At 41.3% G+C, this 24,976-nt stretch overlaps 1 protein-coding gene across 2 annotated transcripts; it reads left to right on the top strand.

Moving 5' to 3' along the window:
- The first annotated feature begins 1,651 nt into the window (after positions 1-1,651).
- On the top strand, positions 1,652-23,625 carry RAD52 (RAD52 homolog, DNA repair protein). 2 transcript variants are annotated; one of them, XM_063134907.1, is made up of 13 exons: positions 1,652-1,742; positions 4,370-4,433; positions 5,577-5,678; positions 7,185-7,278; positions 10,266-10,333; positions 10,782-10,900; positions 10,996-11,071; positions 13,477-13,664; positions 14,361-14,488; positions 15,213-15,290; positions 16,891-16,968; positions 17,364-17,570; positions 19,947-23,625. In XM_063134907.1, exons 2-13 carry the CDS (start codon positions 4,419-4,421, stop codon positions 20,006-20,008), a joined length of 1,215 nt encoding a protein of 404 aa, XP_062990977.1. In that variant the 5' UTR covers positions 1,652-1,742; positions 4,370-4,418; the 3' UTR covers positions 20,009-23,625. The 2 variants fall into 2 exon arrangements, with proteins under 2 accessions (XP_062990977.1, XP_062990978.1); XM_063134908.1 differs by lacking the exons at positions 1,652-1,742; positions 15,213-15,290 and having other exon boundaries at positions 4,362-4,433.
- Positions 23,626-24,976: the final 1,351 nt, after the last annotated feature.

Raw genomic sequence — 24,976 nt, forward strand, 5'->3', positions numbered from 1 at the left:
AAGGAGGTTTATGCACGCCACCTTGGGCTCCTTGTAACAAATACATGTAATAAAAAAATAAAGGCAAGAGCGAGTCTAGCAGGGGTTTCCAAAAGAAAATAATTTTACACGGGCCTTTCACTCCTGAGGTCTCCAGAAAATGTCATAGAATCATAGACTAGTAGGGTTGGAAGGGGCCTTAAGGCCATCAAGTCCAATGCAGGAATCCACCTTAAAGCATACCTGACAGATGGCTGTCAAGCTGCCTCTAGTGTGGGAGAGGCCACGACCTCCCTAGGTCAATGGTTTTCATTGTCACACTGCTCTTACAGTCAGGATGTTTTTCCCGATATCCAGCCAGACTCTGGCTTCCTGTCACTTGAGCCCATTAGGTCTTGTCCTGCACTCTGGGATGATCGAGAAGAGATCCTGGCCCTCCTCTGTGTGACAACCTTTCAAGTATTGAAGAGTGCTATCATGTCTCCTCTCTGCCTTTTCTTCTCAAGGCTAAACATGCCCAGCTCCTTCAGTCTGTCCTCATAGAGCTTTGTTTCCAGAGCCCTAATCATCCTCGTTGCCCTCCTCTGAACCCCCTTCTGTTTGCATCCTTCTTGAAGTGTGGTGCCCAGAATTGGAGGCAGCACTCAAAATGAGGCCCAGCCCTCATTTGTTTATAGCCTTAATTCCTTATAAGCCAATAATAAACATCAACTATGAATCAGGTGGCTTTTAGATCTTAGTCTTATACTTTACTGTGCAAAGAAATAATCCACATCATCCAGTTTATGATGTACTACAAGCAGAGAGTAGACAAGAATGAAGTATGGCTCACTAGAAAACATACAGCCAAAGATTTTAAAGCATATCAGATAACGTAAGACAGTGAACCAAATCATGAGCGTGGGGAAGAAATGCTTCAAAGAAGCCATAATTTTAGTTTATAGCTTTAACAATGCCTTTGTTTTAAATAATTCTATGATTATCCCATAAGTAATTAACTGATGACAGGTGCTTTAAAGAGTGCCACGTTTCCCGTTAGACTGGTGATTTCTAAAAGAATGAGTAAAGGAAAAGCAAATGTAAAGACACTGCACTCCCTTCATAAATGTTCTGCCAACTGCTTTTATTTGTTCTGGGAAATGACCCAAGTGATTATCCAAGGAGCCTTGAAATTCTCGTAGATGTGAAATGCTCTGCTGAAGCTACATCTGTTTTCTTTATCACTGGAGGCATTTATTGAAGACATTTGTATGCAACTTTTCCTAATCGCCAGATATTTTACATAAACATTAAAAGTATCTAAAATTACATGTAAAAAAATCAGATCCACTAAACCCCATGGAAAAGTTCCAGAGTTTATCAAAAATTTCAAACCCAGGCCATCATGTTCATTTTAGTTGCCAATGGTGATGCAAAATAGATGCATGTGCTGCTGCTGTGAAAAAGGTAAACTTAGGAAAGGAATCAAAAATAAAACTGCCAGTATACAAATCTATGTTGTGACACACTTGGGGTGCTCTGTGCATTTTTAAAAGGTATTTCATTATTTTTTGATATAGATTGTAAAAGGTGAACATAAGCAACAAGCAACGAATTGGTGTCATATAAAGCAGGTCTGTGCAATTTTGATCACCGCACCTCAAAACAGATATTGTAGCGCTGGAAAAGTTGCAGAAGGGGGCAACCAGGATGATCAAGGGGCTGTAGCAACTCCCCTATGAGAAAGGGTTATAAAATTTGAGGCTTTTTAGCATCCAAAAAAGGTGAGTAAAAGGAGAAATTGTATAAAATTAATCATATTGTGGAGGAAGTGCATAGGGAGAAGTTTGTCTCATAATATTTGAACCCAGGGCCATGGTGAGAGTTCTACTACAGACAAAGAAAGTATTTCTTCACACAGTGCATAGTTAAATTATAGGATTCCTTTCCATAAGATGTAGTTATGGCCACCAGTTTGAATGGCTTTAAAGGGGAATGAGACAAATTCATGGAGGATGATAGCTACTAATCATGATAGCTATATATGACTTCCAGTATCAGAGGCGAGAAAACATGAGTAAGAGGGTACTATTGTGCTTGTGTCCTGATTGTGGGCATCTGGTTAACAACAGCGGGAACAGAAAGCTTGACTAGATAGTCTGATCCCACAGGGCTCTTTTTTAAAAAAAATTGGTAGCCACATTGAAAACCTGTTGTTAGTCAAAAAAAAGTGGAATGTAAATTTTTTATATATATAAGAAACCCTTCCAATATGTTATCACATAGTTTTGACCTCACTTGGAGGTTGTTCCAGAGCCTTGGGGCAATTACAGAGAAAGTCCTGATCCTTGTTGCTGATGGTTTCACTTGTTGTAATGGGGGTGGGGGATATGGATATCAGATTACCTCAGCTGGCATAGGGATCCATAGGGAGAATAGATCTGTAAAGTATATGGGATACAAGTGAGGAAGGGTTTTTAAGATAAGCACCAGCATGTTGAACTGAACCTAGAACATCACAGGCAGCCAATGCGGTTGCTGCAAAACAGGTGCAGAACCTTTTCAGCTCCAAGTGCCACATCAGATGTTTGCTGAGATGTCGAGGAATGCACATGTTGTGCCTGCACACAAACACATGCAGTAGCAAAAGTTAACACCTTGCCTAAATGTATGCCTTCTTTAATATGGCAATAAACAAATGCACACGCTCACACAGGAGTCACTGCTTCATGGGGTTGCTGGAGGTGAGAAGAGGCTGGAGCCTCTCCCCCGAAGCCCTGACCTAATTGCGGCTTTGCCACTGCAGCAGTTAAAACAGCAATCCAGCTTCTTCAGAGTCACTGGGGGTGGCTGCAATCCTCTCCCTGCCTGAGAAACCCCAAGCTGATTTCTGTTTTACCACTGTTAGCCAGACTACTTCAGGATCGCAGGGGGAAGGAGCAGCCCCTTCCATATCTTCACCACACCATCCTAATTGTTGCTTTACCGCCACTATAGTGGTAGTAAAACAGCAATCTGGGCTGCTTCGGTGTCACGCAGGAGGGATGAAGCAGCTTTTTACCTGTATCCCCCAATCCAGTTTCACAGCCCCTGATAGCACTGTGCCGCCACACGATTGCTTGGGTGGCAGGTTTGACGGCAACATCTGGAGGTCTTGGGGATGCATGCTTGGGTGCCCTTTTGCAGCCAGCAGGCTGTGCACGCCTACTATGAAAGATAACTATGAATGAAAAGAATTGCAGTAGTAAAAATTAACATCTTGTCTAAATTTATGTTCTTTAATATGGAAACAAAGGTGCCATGAAAAAGATTAGAATATGAAGAATCACTATTTATGGAAGCTCCAGAGTTTAAAAAACAATACAGTTTTGCAGCAAAAAACTAAGGAAGCAGGACTGGCACTTCCAATGATATTTTTAAAATATTACCACACTGCAGTGATAACTGGTGGCACTGATGGGAGAAAGGATGTTTCTCCACCTTGAGAAAAACATTAGTTTACTTTCAAGCAGTTTTTTTCTAAACGGAACAGAAAAGATATTTTCCCCATCTTTTCCACATCAGTGATGACTGATAATATTTTATTTATTTATTTGGTTTGTACACCATCTTTCTACTAAGAAAATGGCAGTCAAGGTGGCTTACAATCCTAGATAAATAAAACTTGATTAAAATGAAAAAGACAAATACATTAAAACACAATTGAAAACACAACAATAACAGAATAAAAACTGCACCCAACCTAACAGTCATGCTTACATGCCAAGAGTGCTTGAAGTACAGCAAAGAGGAGTCTCCTACATAGTCTCCTACAGCAAGGAGTTCCACAGCCTATTTCCCCTACTGGATCTTGGAAACTGTAGTTGCTTTTTGTTGTGAGAACTCATGCACAAGCATGTTCCCATACAGTCTGAGAAGTAGCTAAAAGAAGTGAAACCTATCCCTCAACTCTAGACATATCAGGCAGTTAAGAGAGGAAGTAGAGAGAGGGCCCGTTCAGAAGACACCTTAAACCAATTGCTTTAACCATGCTGGTTAAGCCAGAAAGCCAGGCCGTGTTCAGAAGACAACTTAAACCATGGCTTTAACCACAGCGAATAAGGCTTTTTGCTTTATTCACCATGGTTAAAGTTGTGGTTTAAGGTGTCTTTTGAATGGGGCCACTGATAATTTTATTTGTTTAGCTATAAGCTATTACAAACATGAAAATATTCACATTCGGGCCACGAATTTGCTGTGATGAAGGCTGGGATCTGATACTCATGCTGGGTATCCTGCCCTGCTAACCCACACAGGGTGTAGTGTGTCTTCAATACAATTCAAAGAAATATTGGTTGGTAATTGTTTGATTTTGCTCAAATATATTTAAGTTCTTATGTCTTTCCCTGTTTCCCTTTTTCGGCATGTCTAGAAGGGAATCAACAAAAGACAAAACCGGCAATACGAGTGCAAACCTCAATATGTGGTTTGGACAGGTCAGTAGTGTATTGTTACCTTCGCTTTTGTGTGGAATTATCAAGGTGTTTTCCCCCCTGCAAAATCTACTAAGGATAACTGACCGGTTCAGACATAATGGGTTTCCCTCTATGTGAATGAATCTGTATGAGCCTCACACTTGCGTGCTCTCCATCCCCTCTCCTCATCTTTCACAAGAGTAGATCCAAAGTTAGGCTGACAGGTATTACCAGAGGGCCTTCTCTTCTGTTGCTCCCAGACTGTGGAATGGCCTGCTGGGGGAGACTCATCAACTTAACCGTCTATTAGCATTCAAGAAAGCTATAAAGACTGATCTCTTCTGGTAGGCCTATCCAGTGGAATTTTAAGATATTTTTAGAATGTTTTTAGGATGTTTTACCAATGTATATTATGTTTTAATTCAGTTTTATGTTTTTATATTTACTGTTGTTCCCTGCCTCAATCAAAATGGAGAGGCGGATAAGAAATAAATTTGTTGTTGTTGTTGTTATTATTCCACTTACAAATAAACCACAGTTTCTTGTTATGATTGAACTCGGGGAATTGTAATTTCTTTAAATTACTTAATGGAAATAAGCCAGGATCAAATCCAAATTGCTGCATAAAGCAAACTTTATGAAAGGATTCCAAAGTGTTCTGAGTGTAAAGAGTAGTCTAAAGAAGCGTTGAAGCTCAAAAGCTGATTGCATTCTTTCATAAAGGTTGCGTTGCATCATTTTGGATTTTGCTGCTCTTGGCGCTTATGTATTGGTGCCAGCCTACTACATTACAGTGGAAGTCTTATTTTTTGTATTATTTTGATAAACACAATTATTTAGTTACTGTTTGTTGACCACTGATAGGGCAACATGCCAGCTGAGTTTTCTTTTTGATTTAATTATACTTGAAAGAACTAAGAACTCATGCCACAGACAATTTTCTGCCAGCATGAATATCATTTTAATAATTTCTGATATTACCATAAGGGAGTTACCCTGTGAGACCTTCTTTTTTGGTTACATCCTTAGAAGTAAGATTGGATTAAAAAATTGCAATGCGGGAAAAACTGAGTGAATTAAACCTTGAAACAGGGAGAATGCAATCACATGTAAAACAAAATAATGGGTATCCTAAATCTGTCCGTTGTGTGTGCATGTATGAAGTGCCAGTATACAGCAGATGAGTACGAGGCCGTTCAGGCTGCTCTGCGACAGAGGCTGGGCCCAGAATACATCAGCAGCAGGCAAGCTGGAGGAGGACAAAAGGTACAAATATGGGGATCCAGAGTTGTTATTTACTTTATACTGAAAATCATTCATTGACATCAAAGAAATAAGTTGCTATAGATAGTTCATAATGCTTACCTGAACTCTTTTGGGTAGCATGTTCCTATGCCTTTACTTTCTAGGGTTATCAGCAATCAGGACCTGTATGGCCAGATCCAGCCTGATCTCCCTACTGCCAAAATAGAGGCAAGGTGTTTGCAGATGTAAATAGATCTCGCTATTTACTGTTTTACTCTGTACAGCACCATGTACATTGATGGTGCTATATAAATAAATAATAATAATAATAATAATGTGGCTATGGGACTTGTTGGCTGGCTGCTTTGGAGAGGAGGGTGGGTCCGGCTTACCAGCTTCCATCATCTCAGTGGCTTTCCCAATGCTGCCTAGGGATTTAAACAGAGAAATAAGAATAGTACAGGGCAGGCTTTGCTCTGAGATGCATAATTTTGATAATGTTTAGTCTCCTATGTGATCCCAAACCAACTGTGCTGAGGATCTGATCTGGTCGGCTGCTGAATTTTAAATAGTAGGGTTCTTTACATAATGCTCCGTGCTTCCCTCCACCCAAGCCATGCATATCACAACTGTTGCCTGAAAGCTGCATTATTACAAGCATTCTCCTGCTGATGCTCAATCCATTCTTACAATTTTATAATCTGATATACAGTTCTCAAACTGAGATCAGTTGATATTAAATTGATTTTTGTTAGCTGTTAGGTACTGTAAACATGCCAAGTAGCACCCTTTAAATTACAAGGCACTGAAATATTGTAGGTACACATTGTGCAGTATCCAACGGTGTCATTCCGCAAACACAAATAGCACTAGTGGATCCCCGCTGCACGTTTCTCTTGTCGAAGCTCTTGCACAACTGCTTGCAGTAATGTTTCCCTTCTTCTGGTTCTGCAAGAACTAGAAGCCAAAAAAAAAAAAAAAGAAGGGGAAGAAAAATGGGAAAGGATTTAACCCTTCCATTTCAAATATATACTTTTAATATAAGCAGGCTATATATCTAAAGAAGCATCCATACAAAATTGACTGCTGCAGAAGGTATGTTCAAACGTAGCAAGACTAGTAAGATCTTTTTGCAACTGTAAAGGCTCTCAGTATACATTTTTGCTGTTCATGTGTTAATCCCACATCACAGGGATATAATTTAAAAACACATGGACATGCTTGTACAAATGTAACTTTAGCTGGATTCTCTCTTGCATGCAGTTCAGAACTTAGTTTCCACTCTAATGGAAATTACGCGGTAGGATACTACGCTAGTGGAATGATGCAGTGCCTTCTGTGTTCCGTTTTTCTCTTTTAAAGATGACCTTTGGTCTGACATCCCACTTAAAAGACATACTGCAAGGATAACTGTAGACATAGATTCTGCATCAATATAGTGATATTCAGACTCTGATTAAGTAGGGTCTTTAAGATTTCATTTCAGCTACCACAGCAAAATAGTATTTCCTTTCCTTCTGCTTTCAGGTTTGCTACATTGAAGGACACAGGGTCATCAGTCTGGCCAATGAAATGTTTGGCTACAATGGCTGGGCTCATTCAGTCACTCAGCAGAATATTGGTGAGTACTTATGGCTGCATCCAAATGTCACTTTAAGCCATGATGGATTAATAAACTGCTCATAGTAGCTTATTTTAAAAACAAGCTACTGTTATCCCCCTCATGATCAGACAAATAAACTACTGTGGGTAGCTTGTTAAGCTACTGTGTGTCGTCTGAGTCATCCCCTGCCCCTGCCCTGCCTCATGCCTCCCACCGAGCACTGGTGCTGCTTCACCCATTGACAACATCGCAGCAGCCTGTTTTAACCTTTCACACTATCCCAATGACAAGGGAGAGGTGTGGGGTAAAGGAAAAAAAGGGATTAATTCCGTGTTTCCAGCATCACCCCGACAAGGGCATGGTGGCTCTAAAGCACTGCAAGTTTGCAGCTTTGGGACCAAACTTCATACACAGCCTCCCCTAGTCAAGAGGCACCCGATGCATCCTCAAACAGTGTGCAATTACACACAAAGGAGAAAAAATACCAGGTGCATCAAAAAGGGGGTGGTGCAGGATCAGGAACAAACTTGGAAGTTTTCAGGATCAGGAACAAACTTCCTGCACGGCCTCCTCTAGTCAGGAGGCACCAGATGCAACTTCGCAATTATATACTAAGGAGCAAAAACCCCAGGCGTGCCAAAAGGGGTGGTGCAAATAAGCCCTTGGAAGTTTGCAGGTTTGGGACCAAACTTCATACACAGCCTCCCCTAGCAGGGCTGCACAGTAGGCCCATTGAAAACCCTGTGCGCTGACAAAGCCATGTGAGCGAAAGCAACTTTTCGCTAAAAGGGAGCTGGCATTATCTTTTGACTGTCCTTTACTACTACTTCTAAACAGCTACCTTATTTATTCTGATCTTGCTTTCTCTGTGGCTATATTTTCCTGTAACATTATTCCATGTGACCAGATCCAGTTTGCACACTCATGTTTTGAGCATTATTGCAATACCTGCTAAATATTCTGACTGATGGTATTTGTCATTCTCTCTGTTATTACTCCTCTCTACTTTATACTCTTTGCCAAGGAAGAATTCATTTTTCAGAACTGTCACATGCAACACCTTAAGCTTCTTGAATGCTGGTAACATCCTGTGGGATAAGAAATAAAATATCCTGGAGCATACATGTAATTATTCATTCCCATTGCCTATCCAGTTAGAGGAATAATGCCATTTGAGATTTACAAAATCTATTCCTAGGAAAACTGATGCTGTCATCCCTAATGTTCTGATTCTCAGCATTTGAAATTCCTCATACCCCTTAGTCACAGAATAATACTACTGTTGGGGCAGTTTGCCAAAAGAAATAGAAATAAGCTAATAGGAAACGCGTTGAATCTAGAGTTTCTTGCAAGGTTTTCATTAGAGAAGCCCTTGCAGTACTTTATGAGCAAATGTTAGGTTCCTGGTTTATGTCTGACCAGAGGGAACTTCAGCAAGTAGTCCTTGAAATATCTGACTCATTCTAGAAGCCAAAAGAAGCAGGAAGAACTGGAGGCAGAGGAAGGCAAGTCCAGAAACACATGACTCCGTAAAAACAAAAACAAACTGTCAAGAATGTACATTTTCTTCCACATTATGATATAGTAATTCTCTTCACATGTTGGGAAACTGAGCATGACTTGGAGCATCCCAAAATGTCTTTAAGTAAAAGATACATTGGATTGATCATTTTAATAAGAAATTGAAGAAATAACTATGCTGAGAATCTTACAGAAAGGATTAAAAATCATTTCCCCCCTTGGCTTCAATATTTCCAGACATTTTACATCTCTAGTCTGTCTATAAAAGTCTTATTATTACATAGCTTTTAGAAATCATTTGGTGGGTGGGGGAGTAAAGGCTTAATAATAATACCCTATTTCTTCGATTCTAAGACGCACTTTTTTCCCCATATAAACATCTTTAAAAATGGGTGCATCTTAGAATCACGGGTGTGTCTTAGGTTTTTTTCCCCAGTTGGTGGTACTGAAATTAGTGTGCATCTTACAATCGAAGAAATACGGTATATTTAAAAAACTTGTCTTAAATTTTAAAAGAAAGTATTTCATAATCCAAAGCTGTTCCGTTTTTCGGGGGGGGGAGGGGAACAAAAACGGAAAAAAGCTTTCTCTTCCCCTCCCCCCGCAACCTCGAATTTGTCCAGTTCTTTTCTGACCCTTCACATCACTATCCAGGACAGAACCCTACAGCACCTCATTTCAAATCTCCCTTTGGTTTGATGAGGAACCATTGATGAGCACTGTTTTTCTAACCAGTTCTCAATCCATATAACAATATTATCATATAGCCCACATTTAACTAGCTTGCTAACCAAAATATTAGGGGGAATGTGGTTAAAGGTATTGTTGAAATCAAAACAAGTTATGTGTACAGCATTCCCACAATCCACTAAGTTAATTACCCAATAATGTCTTAAGAGTAATTAGTAGGACTATATACATTACTTAAATAGCGCCATTGTAAGCCACCATCAGCTTAGGAATATCCTTGTAACCTTTCTAGAGCATTTCTTCAACAAATATTTGTGTGAACAGAGTGCTGGACTAGATGGACCCTTGGTCTGATCCAGCATGGCTCTTCTTAAATTCTTATTTGCATACATGTGCAGTGTTCTGATATTTTTCTCTTAACATACATACTCTTTAGAGCCCATTGCTAACAGTGCAACAATAATCTGTCAGTTTTCTCCCCAATTCAGGCATTACATATTTCATACTGTGTGCTGTGTTTGTACTTTTAAAAAGTTAACCATAATAGCTGTTTATTAAACTGAATGAAAAGTATTAAACATCTTTTGAAAATTTGGTAACTGAGTAACTTTTTTTTACCACTTCTATATCTCGTAGTGTGTTGGGCCTTAAACTTCCCTTTAAACAATTAATACATGTACTTCTTTATATATAAATTGAATACATGATGGCTGAGGTTTCCAATACATTTTTGCATCTGCAGAAATGTCAACACGACCCTGACCTATAACTTCTTTATTTCTGTTCTTGTGCAGATTTTGTTGACCTAAATAATGGCAAGTTTTATGTGGGTGTTTGTGCCTTTGTGAAAGTCCAACTTAAGGTAAATAGGGTGGGGGAGGGGTACCTTAGCGATGCTGATTTTGGAGGGCCGTAAAACTAAATGAAATAGCATGAAGAACATACATAACAATATGACTGTTGAATTGTTACTTCATATCAGACGAAAATACTCCATATTGTTGTTGTTACTAGACCGGTTATTTGTTGACAAGGATCACATCTTTGTGTTGCTTTTAACATGTAATAAGATAGTGTAAACATAAGCCTTGCTTGCGTTGCTCATAGTTTGAGCATCTGATGTTTCAGCATTGGCCATCCTTTCAAACAGCAGTGCATTCACCCTCGCAACTTGCTGTTTGTGTCCATTTTGACTTCAGAAGCACTGAGCCTACTGCTGTACTCCATTGGGCTTCTTTTCCCAGCCTCGTTAGGATGACTGTAGCCAAAGCACCCTATAGTTGCTCTAACACATTCTACTCAAATTACAGGATGGGGCATTCCATGAAGACGTTGGGTATGGAGTAAGTGAAGGTTTGAAGTCTAAGGCCCTATCCCTTGAAAAAGCCAGAAAAGAGGCTGTCACAGATGGACTGAAGAGGGCCCTGAAGTAAGTGGCAATGCATTAGCAGTTTTGCTTGCCCCAAAGAGCTATGAAAACAGGAAACTGTATTCTAAAAGTCTATTGATTCTCTCCTTTCCCAGGTGCTTTGGTAATGCTCTTGGGAACTGCATCCTGGACAAAGAGTACTTGCGATCAGTGAATAAGCTTCCCCGTCAGGTGCGTTACTTGGGACTTCCAAGGGCAGTGTAAAATTGCTCAGGCTACAGGCATGAAACCTAGAATCTTGCAATAAAAATGCCAAATTCTTTTGACTAAGCCAGGCCCCCGTGACCGCCATTACATGACTAGCTACGTCCCCCATGGAAAGTGCCCATAGCAGTTTCTCACTTTCCCAAATGTGCCCAGGGTCCCAAAAGGTTGGGGACCCCTACTGTAGGGAGTACACGTTATACACATGTAGATAACTTGCATTTTCTATTCTGTCAGACATTTGTACATTCTCCTCGGATAGTTGATTTCAATGCCAGGGCTGTTCCTGTCGAAACATTGTTTCACTGGATAGGATCCAGCATCTGCCTTACTTGAGAGGAAGGGCTCCACTTGCAGAAGATCCCTCTGGCCAATTTTGGGGGACTCCTCTCCCCTAATACCACCACAGCTGACCTTCTGTACCATTTGTAAGGGGGGTGGAGGGACTGCTGTGGGAAGGAGGGGGCAGGGAAGTCTTACTTCTGCCAACGCAGTTCATCCAGCTTAAATCTGCATCCAACCCATTGTTTCTGCCTGAATGATTTTTGAAGCACAAGCCAGCCATGTCCCTAATATGCACGTCCCCGTGTTTACGCTTGTCTCATTCATTCAATCCCCGCTCATTCCAGTTGGGGTTGCACCTTCAGATTTCAGTACCTTCCTACTAACACACTAAATTAAAGAGATTGGTTTTCCTCCTTTGATGTAGGATTATACATCCCCCTGTTGTTCTTGTACCTCATCCTACAATATTATTCCCACACTTACGTCTTCATGTAATTAGCTAGTTTTGTCTCACAATGTTGCTTTCCAAGGTGTGTCTTGAGGGTTCATGTTGTTTTACTGACGATGATGCTTTCTTTTAGATAAATTCCCTTGAAGCTGCAATACTTTACCCACTTACCTGGGAGTAAACCCATTGAACTCAGCAGGATTTATGCATGCATAAGATTATACTGTAAACCTGTTAAGTTAAAGATGATTATTTAAGATAGTGAGTAGAGATTCACAAGAAAAATAGATCCTAAAGCTATACAACCATCTTTATTTTCTGCTCCATGTTTCTATCCAGGAGATTTATCAAAGCACGTTACGTTAAAATTAAAAATGCAGTTAAATTGCCCAACCATTCAATTGAATCGTGCAGTTAATAGCATTTTCATATTTTCTCCTTTTCTTCCTTTCCATTCTATTAAAATAACTCCCTCTCCAATAACCATTATGATTTGGATTCATCTGTAGCCACTTCACCCCATTGAATCATCATTTAAGATAAGAACATAAAAATAGCCATGCTGGATCACACTGAGGGTCCATCTAGTCCAGCATTCTGTTAACACAGTGGCTAACCAGCTGTCAACCAGAGTCCAACAAAGAAGGACATGGTGCAACATCACCCTCCCACCCATGTTCCCCAGCAACTGGTGCACACAAGCTTTCTTCCTCAGATACTGAAGGTAGCATATAACCATCAGGGCTAGTAGCCATTGATAGCCTCTTCCAGGAATGTATCCAACGCCCTTTTAAAGCCATCCAAATTGGTGGCCATCACTACATCTTGTGGTAGTGAATTCCATAATTTAATTATGCATTGTGTGAAGAAGTCCTTCCTTTTATCTGTCCTGAATCTCCCACCAATCAGCTTCATGGGATGACCCTGGGTTCTAGTATTATGGGAGAGCGAGAAAAATGTCTCCCTATCCACATTCTCCACACCATGAATGATTTTGTACACCTCTATCATGTCTCCCTTTAGCCTCCTTTTTCCAAGTTAAACAATCCCAGCTGTTGTAACCTACCCTCATAGGGGAGATGCTCCAGCCCCTTAATCATTTTAATTGCCCTTTTCTGCACTCTGATCACTCCGGACTGCATTTTAGCAGTATTTCTTTTGCTGATGGCGGCCCGTAATGTTTATCACATTAATTTGCATTCCATCAAAGAGAGCAGAGTGTGCTTTTATGTGCTGGGCTGAAACCTCCAGATTGGCTCAAATTATCTCCTTAACTGATTTTAGCCATGTTAAAATCTCTAGGTTTCTTCTTTCAGTGCAAAAAACATACCAGCCCTAGGCTCCTTTTATTTTATTTTTAAAAAATCTGCCTTTGTCACTGGAAAACACAAGGAATCAAAGATGATCCACAAAATACATGTTACTAAACATGACTGAAATCTTCATTAAGTTAGACAAATAACTGCATTTCTCCAGTTCATAGCACCGGCCCAAAAGCTGTATCTGAACAGGCAAAGTCTGCCAGGAAAACAATTTGTCTCCTAGGCAGCTTGACAGATAAGGAGCCTGTGAAATGCTTCTGTTACATTCTGAATTTCTCTAACTACTGAATGGCTTTTTGTTTCATTCCTTTTATTAGATGCCTCCAGATTTTGATTTGGGCAAAGCTAAAAGGCAGGACTTTGAGCCTGCTATAGAAAAGGCAAGATACAGGAGCTGCTTGCAAAAGGCAAGCGAAGACCAGCAGCCATTTTCCACAGCAACCCCAGGCAAATCTGACCAGCTAGAATCTTCCTTGATTGCTACTGAACAAGAACAGCAAAACAGGTTCGAGATTGAGTCAGATTTTAATTCACATTTTGGTATAGGCATCCATTCTAAGAGTTTTAAAATTAACAACATGAATAATCTTGTACCATCCGTATCCAAGTCTAGTTGTAGATCCAAATGCCTCCTGCCCTCTCTTTGAGACATCTATTTGTACATAATGGCTGTTTCCTGGCCTTATGTAGGAATGAAATGGGGATGAACGATTTGATGGGCTTTGTGTGGACTTTGTCATAAACTCATTTCATGAGAATATCCAAAGCATTCAACCTCAGTATCTTTCTTCAAGAGAAAAGTGAGAAACCCACAATTCCCAACTGTGACAGAACTATTTAGTGCTGTATGTGTGTGTTAGATTCTTGTTTAGGAGATCTATCTAAATCTAAAATTACTCTTAGGCCACATTTAAGTGTGGAACCTCTCAAGGCCATCTTCTGTGATCTGAGATTTTGGGAGAATTAGCCACCTCTCTTTGCTTGTATCTCCACAGCCCTAAGGGCCTGACATTTTTGCAGCTGATTTCAAAGAAAATGCTCAGTTGTGTTAATGATTGCGTTGCTTGGAATATTCAGAGCCCTATTTCCACCTATGCCAAATTGTCACAATTGTTTTCTGGTATAAGACGTTATCCATCTTGCGCAAGCATATAGGGGGACAATATAGAGAGAACAACCTCTGGCCCATGTTCTCTCATAGCAAGGAGTCTGATGCCACATTCCACCGGAAGTTACGGCAGAAGCAACTTCAGCAGCAGTTCAGACAGCAGATGCAGAAGAAACAGCAAATCCAGTCAAATACTCCATCTTACAAAGCAAGAGATCAAGGTAAAATGCGAGTTAGAATTTGTATCTGCTTTGAACACTAGCATGTTCAAAATGGGCAGAGAAGAACCTAAGTTACTGGGATAACTCCTTAACTAACAATGAACAGCCATGTTAACGCTGTCACTGTAAGAACCAGGTGAAAGTGATATTAAAAGTGTGAGTTACAATGTTCTCGCTTGGTGTGTCTCTTTTATAAAGTGGTGAAAAATAGGACTTAATGCTAAACATAAATCTTCTCCTGCTGTTCTGACTGGCAATCAGTCATTTCTTGGTGTCTCAAATAATGTGAGCAAGTGTGCAAGTATAAAACACAAAATAGCCGGTCTCTCAGTAATTACCACAACAGGATCTAATCTTAAAGAAAACCAAAAAATTGTGAGTGATATTTTAGGGCTGCATACTTCAGTCTGTTTAATCAGTTGATAATTAAGTAAAGGTGTAGTTGTTTAATCACTAGAAGCCAATTTTAATTAGTGAAGGCAAATTTAAATGGGGGAGCTGCAATTAAGGACAGCAGTTTCTCTTCACGCTATCTCGGTTTTGGTATGTTACTGTAAGAAAATATCTTTAGTGAGGGGTTTCTGGGAAAGTATTCCTGATATCACAAATAGTTTTGGATCTTATTTAGCATGTATGACTTACTTTTAGTGAAGAAAACTTGTATTTGAAAGGTAGATACTTCACTCTTCTCAGCAATAATATTTCTTCTGTTACATGTATTCAGAAGCATATAATCTCCCTGCCATGAAACACATCACTTCAGCACCACTGCAATCCCCTGTGGAAGATGAGTCGCTTGCAGGTGAATGTAGAACTATAAAGGTTCCTGTGTTAATTTTATGCTCTGTATAAATATCTCAAACTCTTTTCCAATAACCGGAAGTATTTGAATTGAAATATTTTATTAGGGGGGAAATCTATGAAGTGCATAGAATGTAGGCTGTGCGATCCTATGGCTTCTCAGATGGCATCTGAGCAGCCATATGATGGTGCAGTTTCGCTGCCCCTTCTTTCTCCTAAAGGCGAAGGCTATCAATGGCTACTAGCCCTGATGGTTGTATGCTATCTCCAGTATTCGAGGCAGTAAGCCTGTGTGCACCAGTTGCTGGGGAACGTGGGCGGGAGGGTGCTGTTGCACCATGTCCTGCTTGTTCATCCCTGGCCAATGGCTGGTTGGAGTGCTGGACTAGAGGGACTCTTGGTCTGATCCAGCATGGAACTTCTTATGTTCCCCAGAGGCCATGGACACAGCTACAACCTCAGGGGTGGAAATCCGTGCAGATTTTTCTATCCATCACAGCTGCCATGGAAAGCGCCACAGTGGCTTCTCTTCCAAGGACAGAAGTATCTTTGGAAGATGTTGGGGAGGGTGAAGGAAGGGTTTTCCGGTGGGTGGGGAGGGAAGGAGGAAGAATCCTGGATCTGCTCAATTCAAGAGTCTTCATCTCCCACCCCCAGGTGACTGAGTAAGCAGGATGGGCTGAGAGGCCCAGTTAGCTCTAAATGGAAACATTGGGACTATAAAAGCCTCTGTGCTCCTCCCACCCTGCCTGGCTCTTGCCAGCAGGGCTTTGGAAAGACAGAGGGATCCGTCATTGGAGCCCTTTGTCTATTGAGGATCCATCCCTTAAGATTATGCTTGAAATGCCCCAAGATATTCAAACTAATTCAGAGCTTTACTTGGAAAGTATTTCTGTTGGAATACCTGAAATGTTTTAAGATATAGCAACAGTATTATACACTTCCCTTACATTTAAGGGGACAATGAAGGCACTGAAAAATAATACACTAATTTTTGCACACCCACAATGTTATCATAACTCCTAATTATGGACTCAGGTGATGTCCCCAGGATTGTGGCTAAAACGAGGCCACTCAGAACCAAGAGGGAAACATCCGCGTGGAGGATTTGCAAAAGTACCCCCCCCAAAAAAAATCTAAGGAGATTGTTTTAAAGAAGCCCGTCGATGACTGTGCATGCTCATTAGCCATTGATAGGCAGAGGGCGGTGAACCTGAGTGTTCAAGGGAAGTGCAAACCCATCCAATACGGATTGAATCCGTATTCCCTAATTTACCCCTTGACTGATTGGGAACACCTCTGTGTTATCTGGATTAAGATTCAGTTTGTTCACCCTCATCCAGGGCTAGTTGAAATAGCCATGTTTCTCACCTTGAGCCAAATTCACATAGATAGGCATTGCTTTTCTCCTATCATTTGGGTCGGAATGTCATTTTTCCATTGTCAATAAAGCCAAAACAACCACTATCCTGTCTTCTTTTCTCCACTCCAAACTTGAAAGGTGCATAAGGTACAATGTTGTGCAAATTGTCTAAATCCAGATACACTTTCACACTTCACTCATCTCTGCAATAATAACCTCTTCTGTTTTGTGTGTCCAGAAGCGTGTAATCTCCCTGCCATGAAACATAGCACTTCAACACTGCTGGAACCCACTGTGGAAGAGGAGTTCCTTGCAGGTGAGTGGCGAATTACTTTGTGCCATCTGGTTTGCGTTTTTGTGATGCTTAAAGCAACAGTACTGCAGAACACATAGGCAGTGAAGCCATGTCCATCATTTTCCCAGGAACCCCTTCCTGCACATCTGGTTTGGTGCTGAATGAGGACCAGACTGCAGGACATACATGATTTGGGGGGGGGGGGGGGGTAGCCAGAGGGGGGCATATTGCAGGGAAGAATCAGTGGACACAAAAGTGTCACGTGCCCTCTGACCCCTCTGTTCCTTTTGGGCATTCACGTCTACCTCCATCCTAAGTGTAGCTGCTTCTGTTACAGTTTAGGTCCCATAACAATCATACGTGGAACTGAATGATCAGTAGCTGAGCTTTCACTGTTAATGTTTGACATGTTACAGACGACCCTGAGCTTTGGGATTTGCCTTTGGAGGCGAATGAACTCAGCATGGCCAACCGCAATACAGCAGCCCAACACCCAAGCACACCTCTTGGAAATCATCACATGATGACTCGCAGAAGAACACCACAAAGAATAAATAATCAGAGACCAGGTGCAAAACCTACACCCTGGCATCCTTCCTCTAGCCCCAGGCGTAACTTACCAGGTATGTGCGACAAAGAGGAACCAGGAAAATCTGTCTGCAGCAATTGGATAATATTGCTTGTGTATGTAGCAGAGGAGCACAAGTGACATAGACTGTGTTCGCATGACATGCTAGCCCATCATGGGTGACTGCCCACGATGTGTTAGTATGTCATGCAAACTGGGACTGTTGTTATTAGGGCACATTGTTTTTTCCAAATGCAGTATGCAGTCTGGGTTGTGTTACCCACAATGAGTTGGCGTGTTGTGCAAACCCAGACATGGTAACCTAATGTGCATAAAGGGCATCAGGCAGTGAGCTGCTCGGCCAGAGCAGCACAAATTATTATTATTATTATTATTATTATTATTATTATTATTATTTATTTATTTATTTATATAGCACCATCAATGTACATGGTGCTGTACAGAGTAAAACAGTAAATAGCAAGACCCTGCCGCATAGGCTTACATTCTAATAAACCCCTGCTGTTCTTGCTGAGTGGGGCCACACTCATCACAGTTCATCATTCCTGTGCCCTTTTCCCCTGGCCAGCAACAGCCCCTCCAGTGATGCATGTTGGAGAGGCTGTCACCACCACCCTGCCAATCCCACCCCCTTCCCGGCTCTGATCTTGAGACCTTTTAAAAAAATTCTGGCCCATTTGTGCACAAGAATGGGATGGGGTGTGTGTGTGTGTGTGTGTGGATTTCTCATTTCCCTGCTCCTGGGGAATGTGCTTGAAGGTTCTTTGGGCTCAGAGTGGGGGTTTGGCTTCCCCCAGCAGCTGATTTTTGGCAAAAGGCACTTCTGAATTCCAATGCAACCCGATGGAGTATTGGCTCATAGGGTTTTGTATCTTCCAAAGACAGAGTCGAAGGATTATATTGAGTTGTATTGGAATTTGTGTGCAAAAACAGGACAAAGGGGTGGATTCACACTTCCCCATGCCCAGATGATTTTTTTTTAAAAAAACTCACATTTGTGCACATTCCCTGAGCATGAGGAAGTGCGAAAAAATTTCTTGGTTCTGTTTTTGTGTAGAAACAAGACCAGGGAAAGGAGTGAGGGGAGAAGCTCCGATCATGATCAAGATGGTGATCTGAGCTGAGAAGCAGGACTTGTTTAAGCCAAGCTGGCTGCCAGGTGCCGTTTGCTTCATCACCCGCCCAGGCAGGGCTGGTCGTGTTGTCCAGAGGTGGGTGGCATGGCTTGTCGGAGGAGGAAACAACTCTCAAATAACCACATCAGTGGGGCATGTTGTGCATCCCGTCTTTTAGCACAGGACATTCAAACTTGGTGGAAATTGGGAAAGGCTGATTTAAGCTGTCTTCAAATCCTGTGGAGTGTAGAGATAATTTATTTATTACATTTTTATACCGCCCAATAGCCGAAGCTCTCCAGGTGTTTCACAAAAATTAAAACCATGAAAAGCACGACAAAACAACCAACAGTTTAAAAACACAAATACAAAATACGATATATTAATATAAATGTAAAATATTTATTTATTTATTTATTTATTTATTTATTTAAGGATTTTTATGCCGCCATTCAGCCAAAAAAGGCTCTCACGGCGGCTTACAAAAGTATTTCTTGACAGTCCCTGCCCACAGGCTTACAATCTAAAAGACATGACACAAAAGGGAAGGGGATTGGGAGGGAGGAGGAGGGGGGGGAGGGAAAGGAAAGCAAATTCAGGCACTACAATCTTAGTTGTAAAGTTCAGCAGTTACAGTTGACAGCAGGAGGGAGGGGGATCTCAGCTGGAGCTGGACCCAGGCACGGTGGAGAGGTGCCTGGCTGCTGCTTCCTCCCTCACTGGTGGCTTCTCCAGAGACGGTAGCAGGAGGGAGGGGGCTCTCAGCTGGAGCTGGACCCAGGCACGGTGGAGAGGTGCCTGGCTGCTGCTTCCTCCCTCACTGGTGGCCTCTGCAGAGACAGTTGGTAGCAGGAGGGAGGGGGCTCTGAGCTGGAGCTGGACCCAGGCACGGTGGAGAGGTGCCTGGCTGCTGCTTCCTCAATTACAATTAATATAAAAAGCACAACCAGGATAAAACCACACAGCAGAAATTGATATAGATTAAAATATGGAATTAAAACAGCAAAGTTTAAATTTAAGTTAAATTAGGTGTTAAAATACTGAGAAAAACGGCCTTTTGCTGCTGTTCCAATATGCATATTTGGTCCTCCAAACTGAGTGCCACATGCTTCCAGGTAGATGTGTTTTAAAAGTTCAAGCTTAACTCACAATAGGAAAAAATGATATCCTGAAGAGAGAGAGACAACTGCTTGTTCCGCTTAGCTGCAGGTGAGAGAGCAAAAGTAGGCAAACTCTCACTTGTACAAAAGCGTTTTAAAGGAAGTTTGCTTCTAAACAATTGTTTCTTTTTTAAGCTGAGTGCAGTCCCTGCAGAAAAAGCCAAGGAATGAAGAAGAGAAGACTGGAGCCCTCGTAGCACAAGATGAATGACCGAGCTGTTATCTGTCCAAATTTTATTCAGAGCACAGTTTGGTTGGACAAAGTCTCAGAATGGAGAATATTATCTAGGCTTTATTACCTCCAGTACTAAACAGGAAATATTTTTATATGGCTTTTGCCATATTTGACTACATGGACAGGCAGCAGCCTCCAAACCAGGAGGCTGCCGACTATCCCATGCAAGGTGGGAGGACAGCAGAGGCAATCCACCCCTCCATACTCTAGCCACCCTGCATTTCTATGGGTCTACTTTTGGAGGTGGAGGAAAAGAGGCTGTGACGGCCCTAGGAAATGGCTTACTGCAGCCGCCCTGGTCTCCTGCCCCGGAATGCCTCCTTGTCCCATTCTCTGCGCTGTGTTTTCCAAGCGCGGGGAGGTGGCTGGCATGGTTCTCTGCATCAGCTTTGAGGGGGACATGAGGGGGCAAGTGGTTTTCCAGAGCCAGGAAACCAAACAATCCTGTACCACCCGCCCCCCAACAGCATAGGATTGCTCTCTAAAGGTTGAAAACATTGCTTTGACACTATCTTCAGAAGATCACAAACTTAGCAGTTCATTCTATTAAGACCAAGATTTGATTCCATATGCAAATATAAAAATTAGTTTATAATTAATTTCCCTTATTTTAATGGGAAGAGAGCAATGTTAAGGATGTGTCTTGCATACAAACCTGTTATAAAGTACTCGTTTGGATACATGTTTCAGGAAAAAGGCAAACCTAATTTTATACTTTTAAACGAATGTTTGTCCTTGGCTCTAGAAAAATAAATAGAGCCAAAGTTTTCAACCAGTTGATGGGATGTGACGTTTTAGGAAAATATTAATAGTAATTGACTTTGGGGGGGAGTAAGACAATTTTAAGCCTTTGCTCCCTTGCAATTCGGGTGTGCTAATTACACAGCCTATTAAAGTGATTAGATTAAAGCCTCCCCGCCCCCCCCGACAATGTTCTGTGTGTGTGATTGTGCGTTCCATCTTAAAGGACCATTAAGACTCCTAGCTCTGAAAATGTCAAACTACAGACACACACCATTTTTACCATGTGTTTCTCCTATTCTCTTCCAAATAAAATTGGTGACCAATGGCTTCAACGTGAAATGTATTAACACAGATGCTGTGTAAGGGATTGCTAGTGCTCAAAATTGTTGAAAATGCATTTCAGAATATATTTTAAGTATGGGGTAAGCAGTCTAGGTTGAGTCTTCCTTCTTAAAGCCAGTCAACAGAGAATAAGGGATAGAATGCTGTATTTTGCAATCTGAAATATAAAGGCAGGATCTTGTGCTACTGCTATCAGATGCACCCTAGTTGTGCTGCTTATGTAGAAGTGGCACAAGAGCAGTACGGATTGTTGAACAAAACCTCCCCTGATACACTCTGCCGCCTCTCAGGGACTGACCAATCCAAGCTTGTTGCTGATTTTTTTCTTCATTATTTTTTGCCAATATCATACTTGGTTTTAACCATCTTAAAGGCTCTTATAGTGTGAAGTTGGAATTAAATATTTAAGATAATAAAACTTACTGGGGAGCTAATGCAGCACACCATCGAACTTCACTCTAGTACAACACCCACACCCCTGTCCCTTCCTGAACTCTTTAAAAAGTTCCCACGTGGAGGACCACTGAGGTATACTATTGCACAGAAAAGCCTCTCCTTTTAACTAAAGATTGCTAAAAGCTAAGCTCTGCTGAGCCCTGCTTCAACTCATTATTTTTTGACATTTTATTTTAAAAAATTATATTCCACAGAGGCATCTTGCTGCTTTGGGCATTTTTTTTTCCTGAAAAGGTAAGGTATAGATGTAACAAATAAATAATAAAATGATTAAATTTAAATTTCCCAGGTTTTTTAGAAGGCTGAGCTTGCAGCAGCTGCTGTCAGGACTAACATACTTGAACTACAATTTGCCCTTTACTTTTGACAGAGCAGGTATCTTCTACAAGCTGGGCTGCCATGCCATAAGGCGGAGCGAGGCGCTGCTTCAGGCAGGTCATTTGGGGCGTCATGAAAAGGAGGCAACTTTGTAGTTATTTGATTGATTTGGATTGGATTGGACTTTTACTGCCAGGGAAAGGGAGATGCATTTATGACATTCCCAACTGTGGGAGGCTGGAAGTCTGGAATTAGGGGAGGGTTATTCTGTAAACCCATTATCATGGTCAGACCAGTTTCTCGTGAAATTTAAATTGATAGTGGCCATACCAATACCATCTATAGTGGTGGACCAATTAAGATGGTCCATGTGCACAGACCTATGGAATGCAATGGATTGCTGAATGCCCTTGGGGATATTCCAGTTGACATGGCTGGTGCTCCTGTAGAAGTCCTGGTCTCCCTAAGGAATGGTGAGATAGAACAGGTTATCAACCAATCATGCCCATGTCTTGTTTCTTGGGCTGTCTAGCCCTGTTGTTTCCCTTGCTTACCATGGACTATGAAACATGCAGAGAAATGACTATAATTGGTAATAATATTTCTCATTTGAAACAATTCCTGAAGCAGTTTACAATACAATAAAAACAAACAAAAAGACCACATATTATACACAATGGTATCATGAGGCTGGTACAAAGATAGCTCATGGCTTGGGGAAAGCTAAAGCAAACATACGTTTTCAATACACACCAGCATTGAGGCCTAAATTCAGAGGGCAGATTATTCCATAGCACCAGTGCCACTGCAGAGAATGCTCGCCTCCATGTCATTGCCAAATGGAAATCTGTGGGCCATGGCACAGACAACAGGGCTTCTGGAGATCATAATGGCCTGGAAGGTTGTTATAGAGGGAGACATTCTATGACGTAACCTGGTCCTGATTTGACAAGATTAGGAGATGGATCGCACAAATCTCAGTGATTAAATTTGGACCAAACACGAGTGAGAGCATGTTATTATGCCTACTTAGTAGGAATGTTGGCAAAGTGTTTATACTTCACCTCCACTTCATCCCTAAATTGCCATTTGGCAGAGTTCTTCTGGTTGAAAAATGATCCTGGTGGGGCTGTAGCAGAAACCTTCTGACAGGTTTGCAAAGGACTTTGAAGATAAAAATCACTACCATATTTCTTCAATTCTAAGACACACTTCCCCCCCCCCATATAAACATCTCTAAAAACGGGGTGCATCTTAGAATCGCGGGTGTGTCTTAGGGTTTTTTCTGTTGGTGGTACTGAAATTAGTGTGTGTCTTACAATCGATGGTGTCTTACAATCGAAGAAATACGGTAATTCACTTTGAACTTGACACCATTGTCGATATAGGACCAATTTCAGTTGATGTGGCTAAAATATTCGGGAGGAGTGCAGCTGGCCACTTGCATCCTTGCCCATTAACAGCTAGCTTTGGGGGGACTGGTTGGGTGGGCCCAGGAGATAATTAATGCCTTTTTACAGGAGGGAGTGGTCCCAGCCACCTTAAAGAGGTAGTTGTGTCACACTCCTTAAGAAAATGTCTCTGGACGAGGACACTTAAACTATCACCAAGTTGCTAATAACCTCCTTTTGGATGAGCTGGAAATGCTGGTTCAACTCCAAGCTCTTTCGGACAAAACAGATCTTCTAAATGTATTTTAATTCAGGTTAAGCACGCGGTTGGTACCCACTGGCATTGACATTACCATCTTTCTGGGACCTGGTTAAAACAGTTCTGTTTGCCTGGCCATTTAAAGCTGAGTTGTCTTATTATATGTGCTGTCTTCTCAATTACTTTAATGGGTTGTTATTCAGTTACATTATAGTCATGCTTATTGTACATGATACCTGTTATGGATGAAGGGTGATTTATACTTTCTTTTAATAATAAACAATTGCCAAAACATTCACGTAAACACTTCTTGCAGAATGAATGGCCAACATTACAGCATCTCCTACCAAGCTCTTTTGAAATGGTACGGCCCTGACACGGAGTGCCACCATGTGGAAAGACTTTTCAGCAGCCCACATAATAGGGCTGTAACATTTAACCAATCCTACTTGCACTTTCCTTACAGCTTCTCTCTACATTATGCATGTCTACTACTACTACTGGCCCAAAGCCTTCTCAATCAATATAAGTTGGCTTCAATGCCATTTGCTTGCTTTTCTATTGCCATAGTCAGAATCTTGAATATAAAAGCTAAGTGAAGCACAGCACTTTTCAGCTGAGGAGGCATGTACTGTCAAGGGACCACAGAAAAAAAGAGTGGACATACCTGTGGTGTTTTGAAGCAAGCGTATGTCACTTTTGAAGTATCTTAGTTAATAGCCTATGAAGGGAAGAGTAACTGCCCAGTGCTAATATTTATTGTGCCATGAAATAAATGCTTAAAAGAGCAAATAAACCTGTGGAAAGAACATTAGAGCTTGTATCTAATTTTATCTGTCCACTAATGCGGAGGTGTGATGTCCGGCTATGTAATGTGCTTATGGTGTGTATATTTATGGTAATGTTTTATGTCCTCTGTGTAGAGTTAATATGGTAAGTTAGGTAAGGCAGGAGAGAGAGTGAATGCAATGCCAGTGTGCTGGAGTATGATGGGTGGAGAGCGTGGGGCTTAAATAGGGGTCAGTTAGGGAAAAGGTTGGGGTTTAGAGCTAGAGTGTGCAGGAACAATCTGCTCTTTTGGGATAAATATAGAGGGAGGAATTAAATTTGGCTAGGCATAAATGAAATGTAAATTTCAGAGCTCTTATTGAAAACACAAATACATTTTCTTTACCATCTCATGTGTAATTAATAAATTATATGTTCTTTTGTTCACAGCATGCAGTGTGGCATCTTTCATTATAGGTAGTCTCTCAGTAAGGCCAAAGGTATTAAGTAAAGCTTATAGGGTGGCAGCGGTATTAAGGGAGTGGTCAAGCCTAGTAGGGAAAACAGTGTTCCACAAACAGGGTGTGTGTGTGTGTGTATAACACACACAGATGTCTTAAACACAGATCAAATGTACCCGTAGCCTCAGGGA

This window comes from Elgaria multicarinata, chromosome 9, assembly GCF_023053635.1.
Source record: "Elgaria multicarinata webbii isolate HBS135686 ecotype San Diego chromosome 9, rElgMul1.1.pri, whole genome shotgun sequence".
Classification (NCBI taxonomy): domain Eukaryota; kingdom Metazoa; phylum Chordata; class Lepidosauria; order Squamata; family Anguidae; genus Elgaria; species Elgaria multicarinata.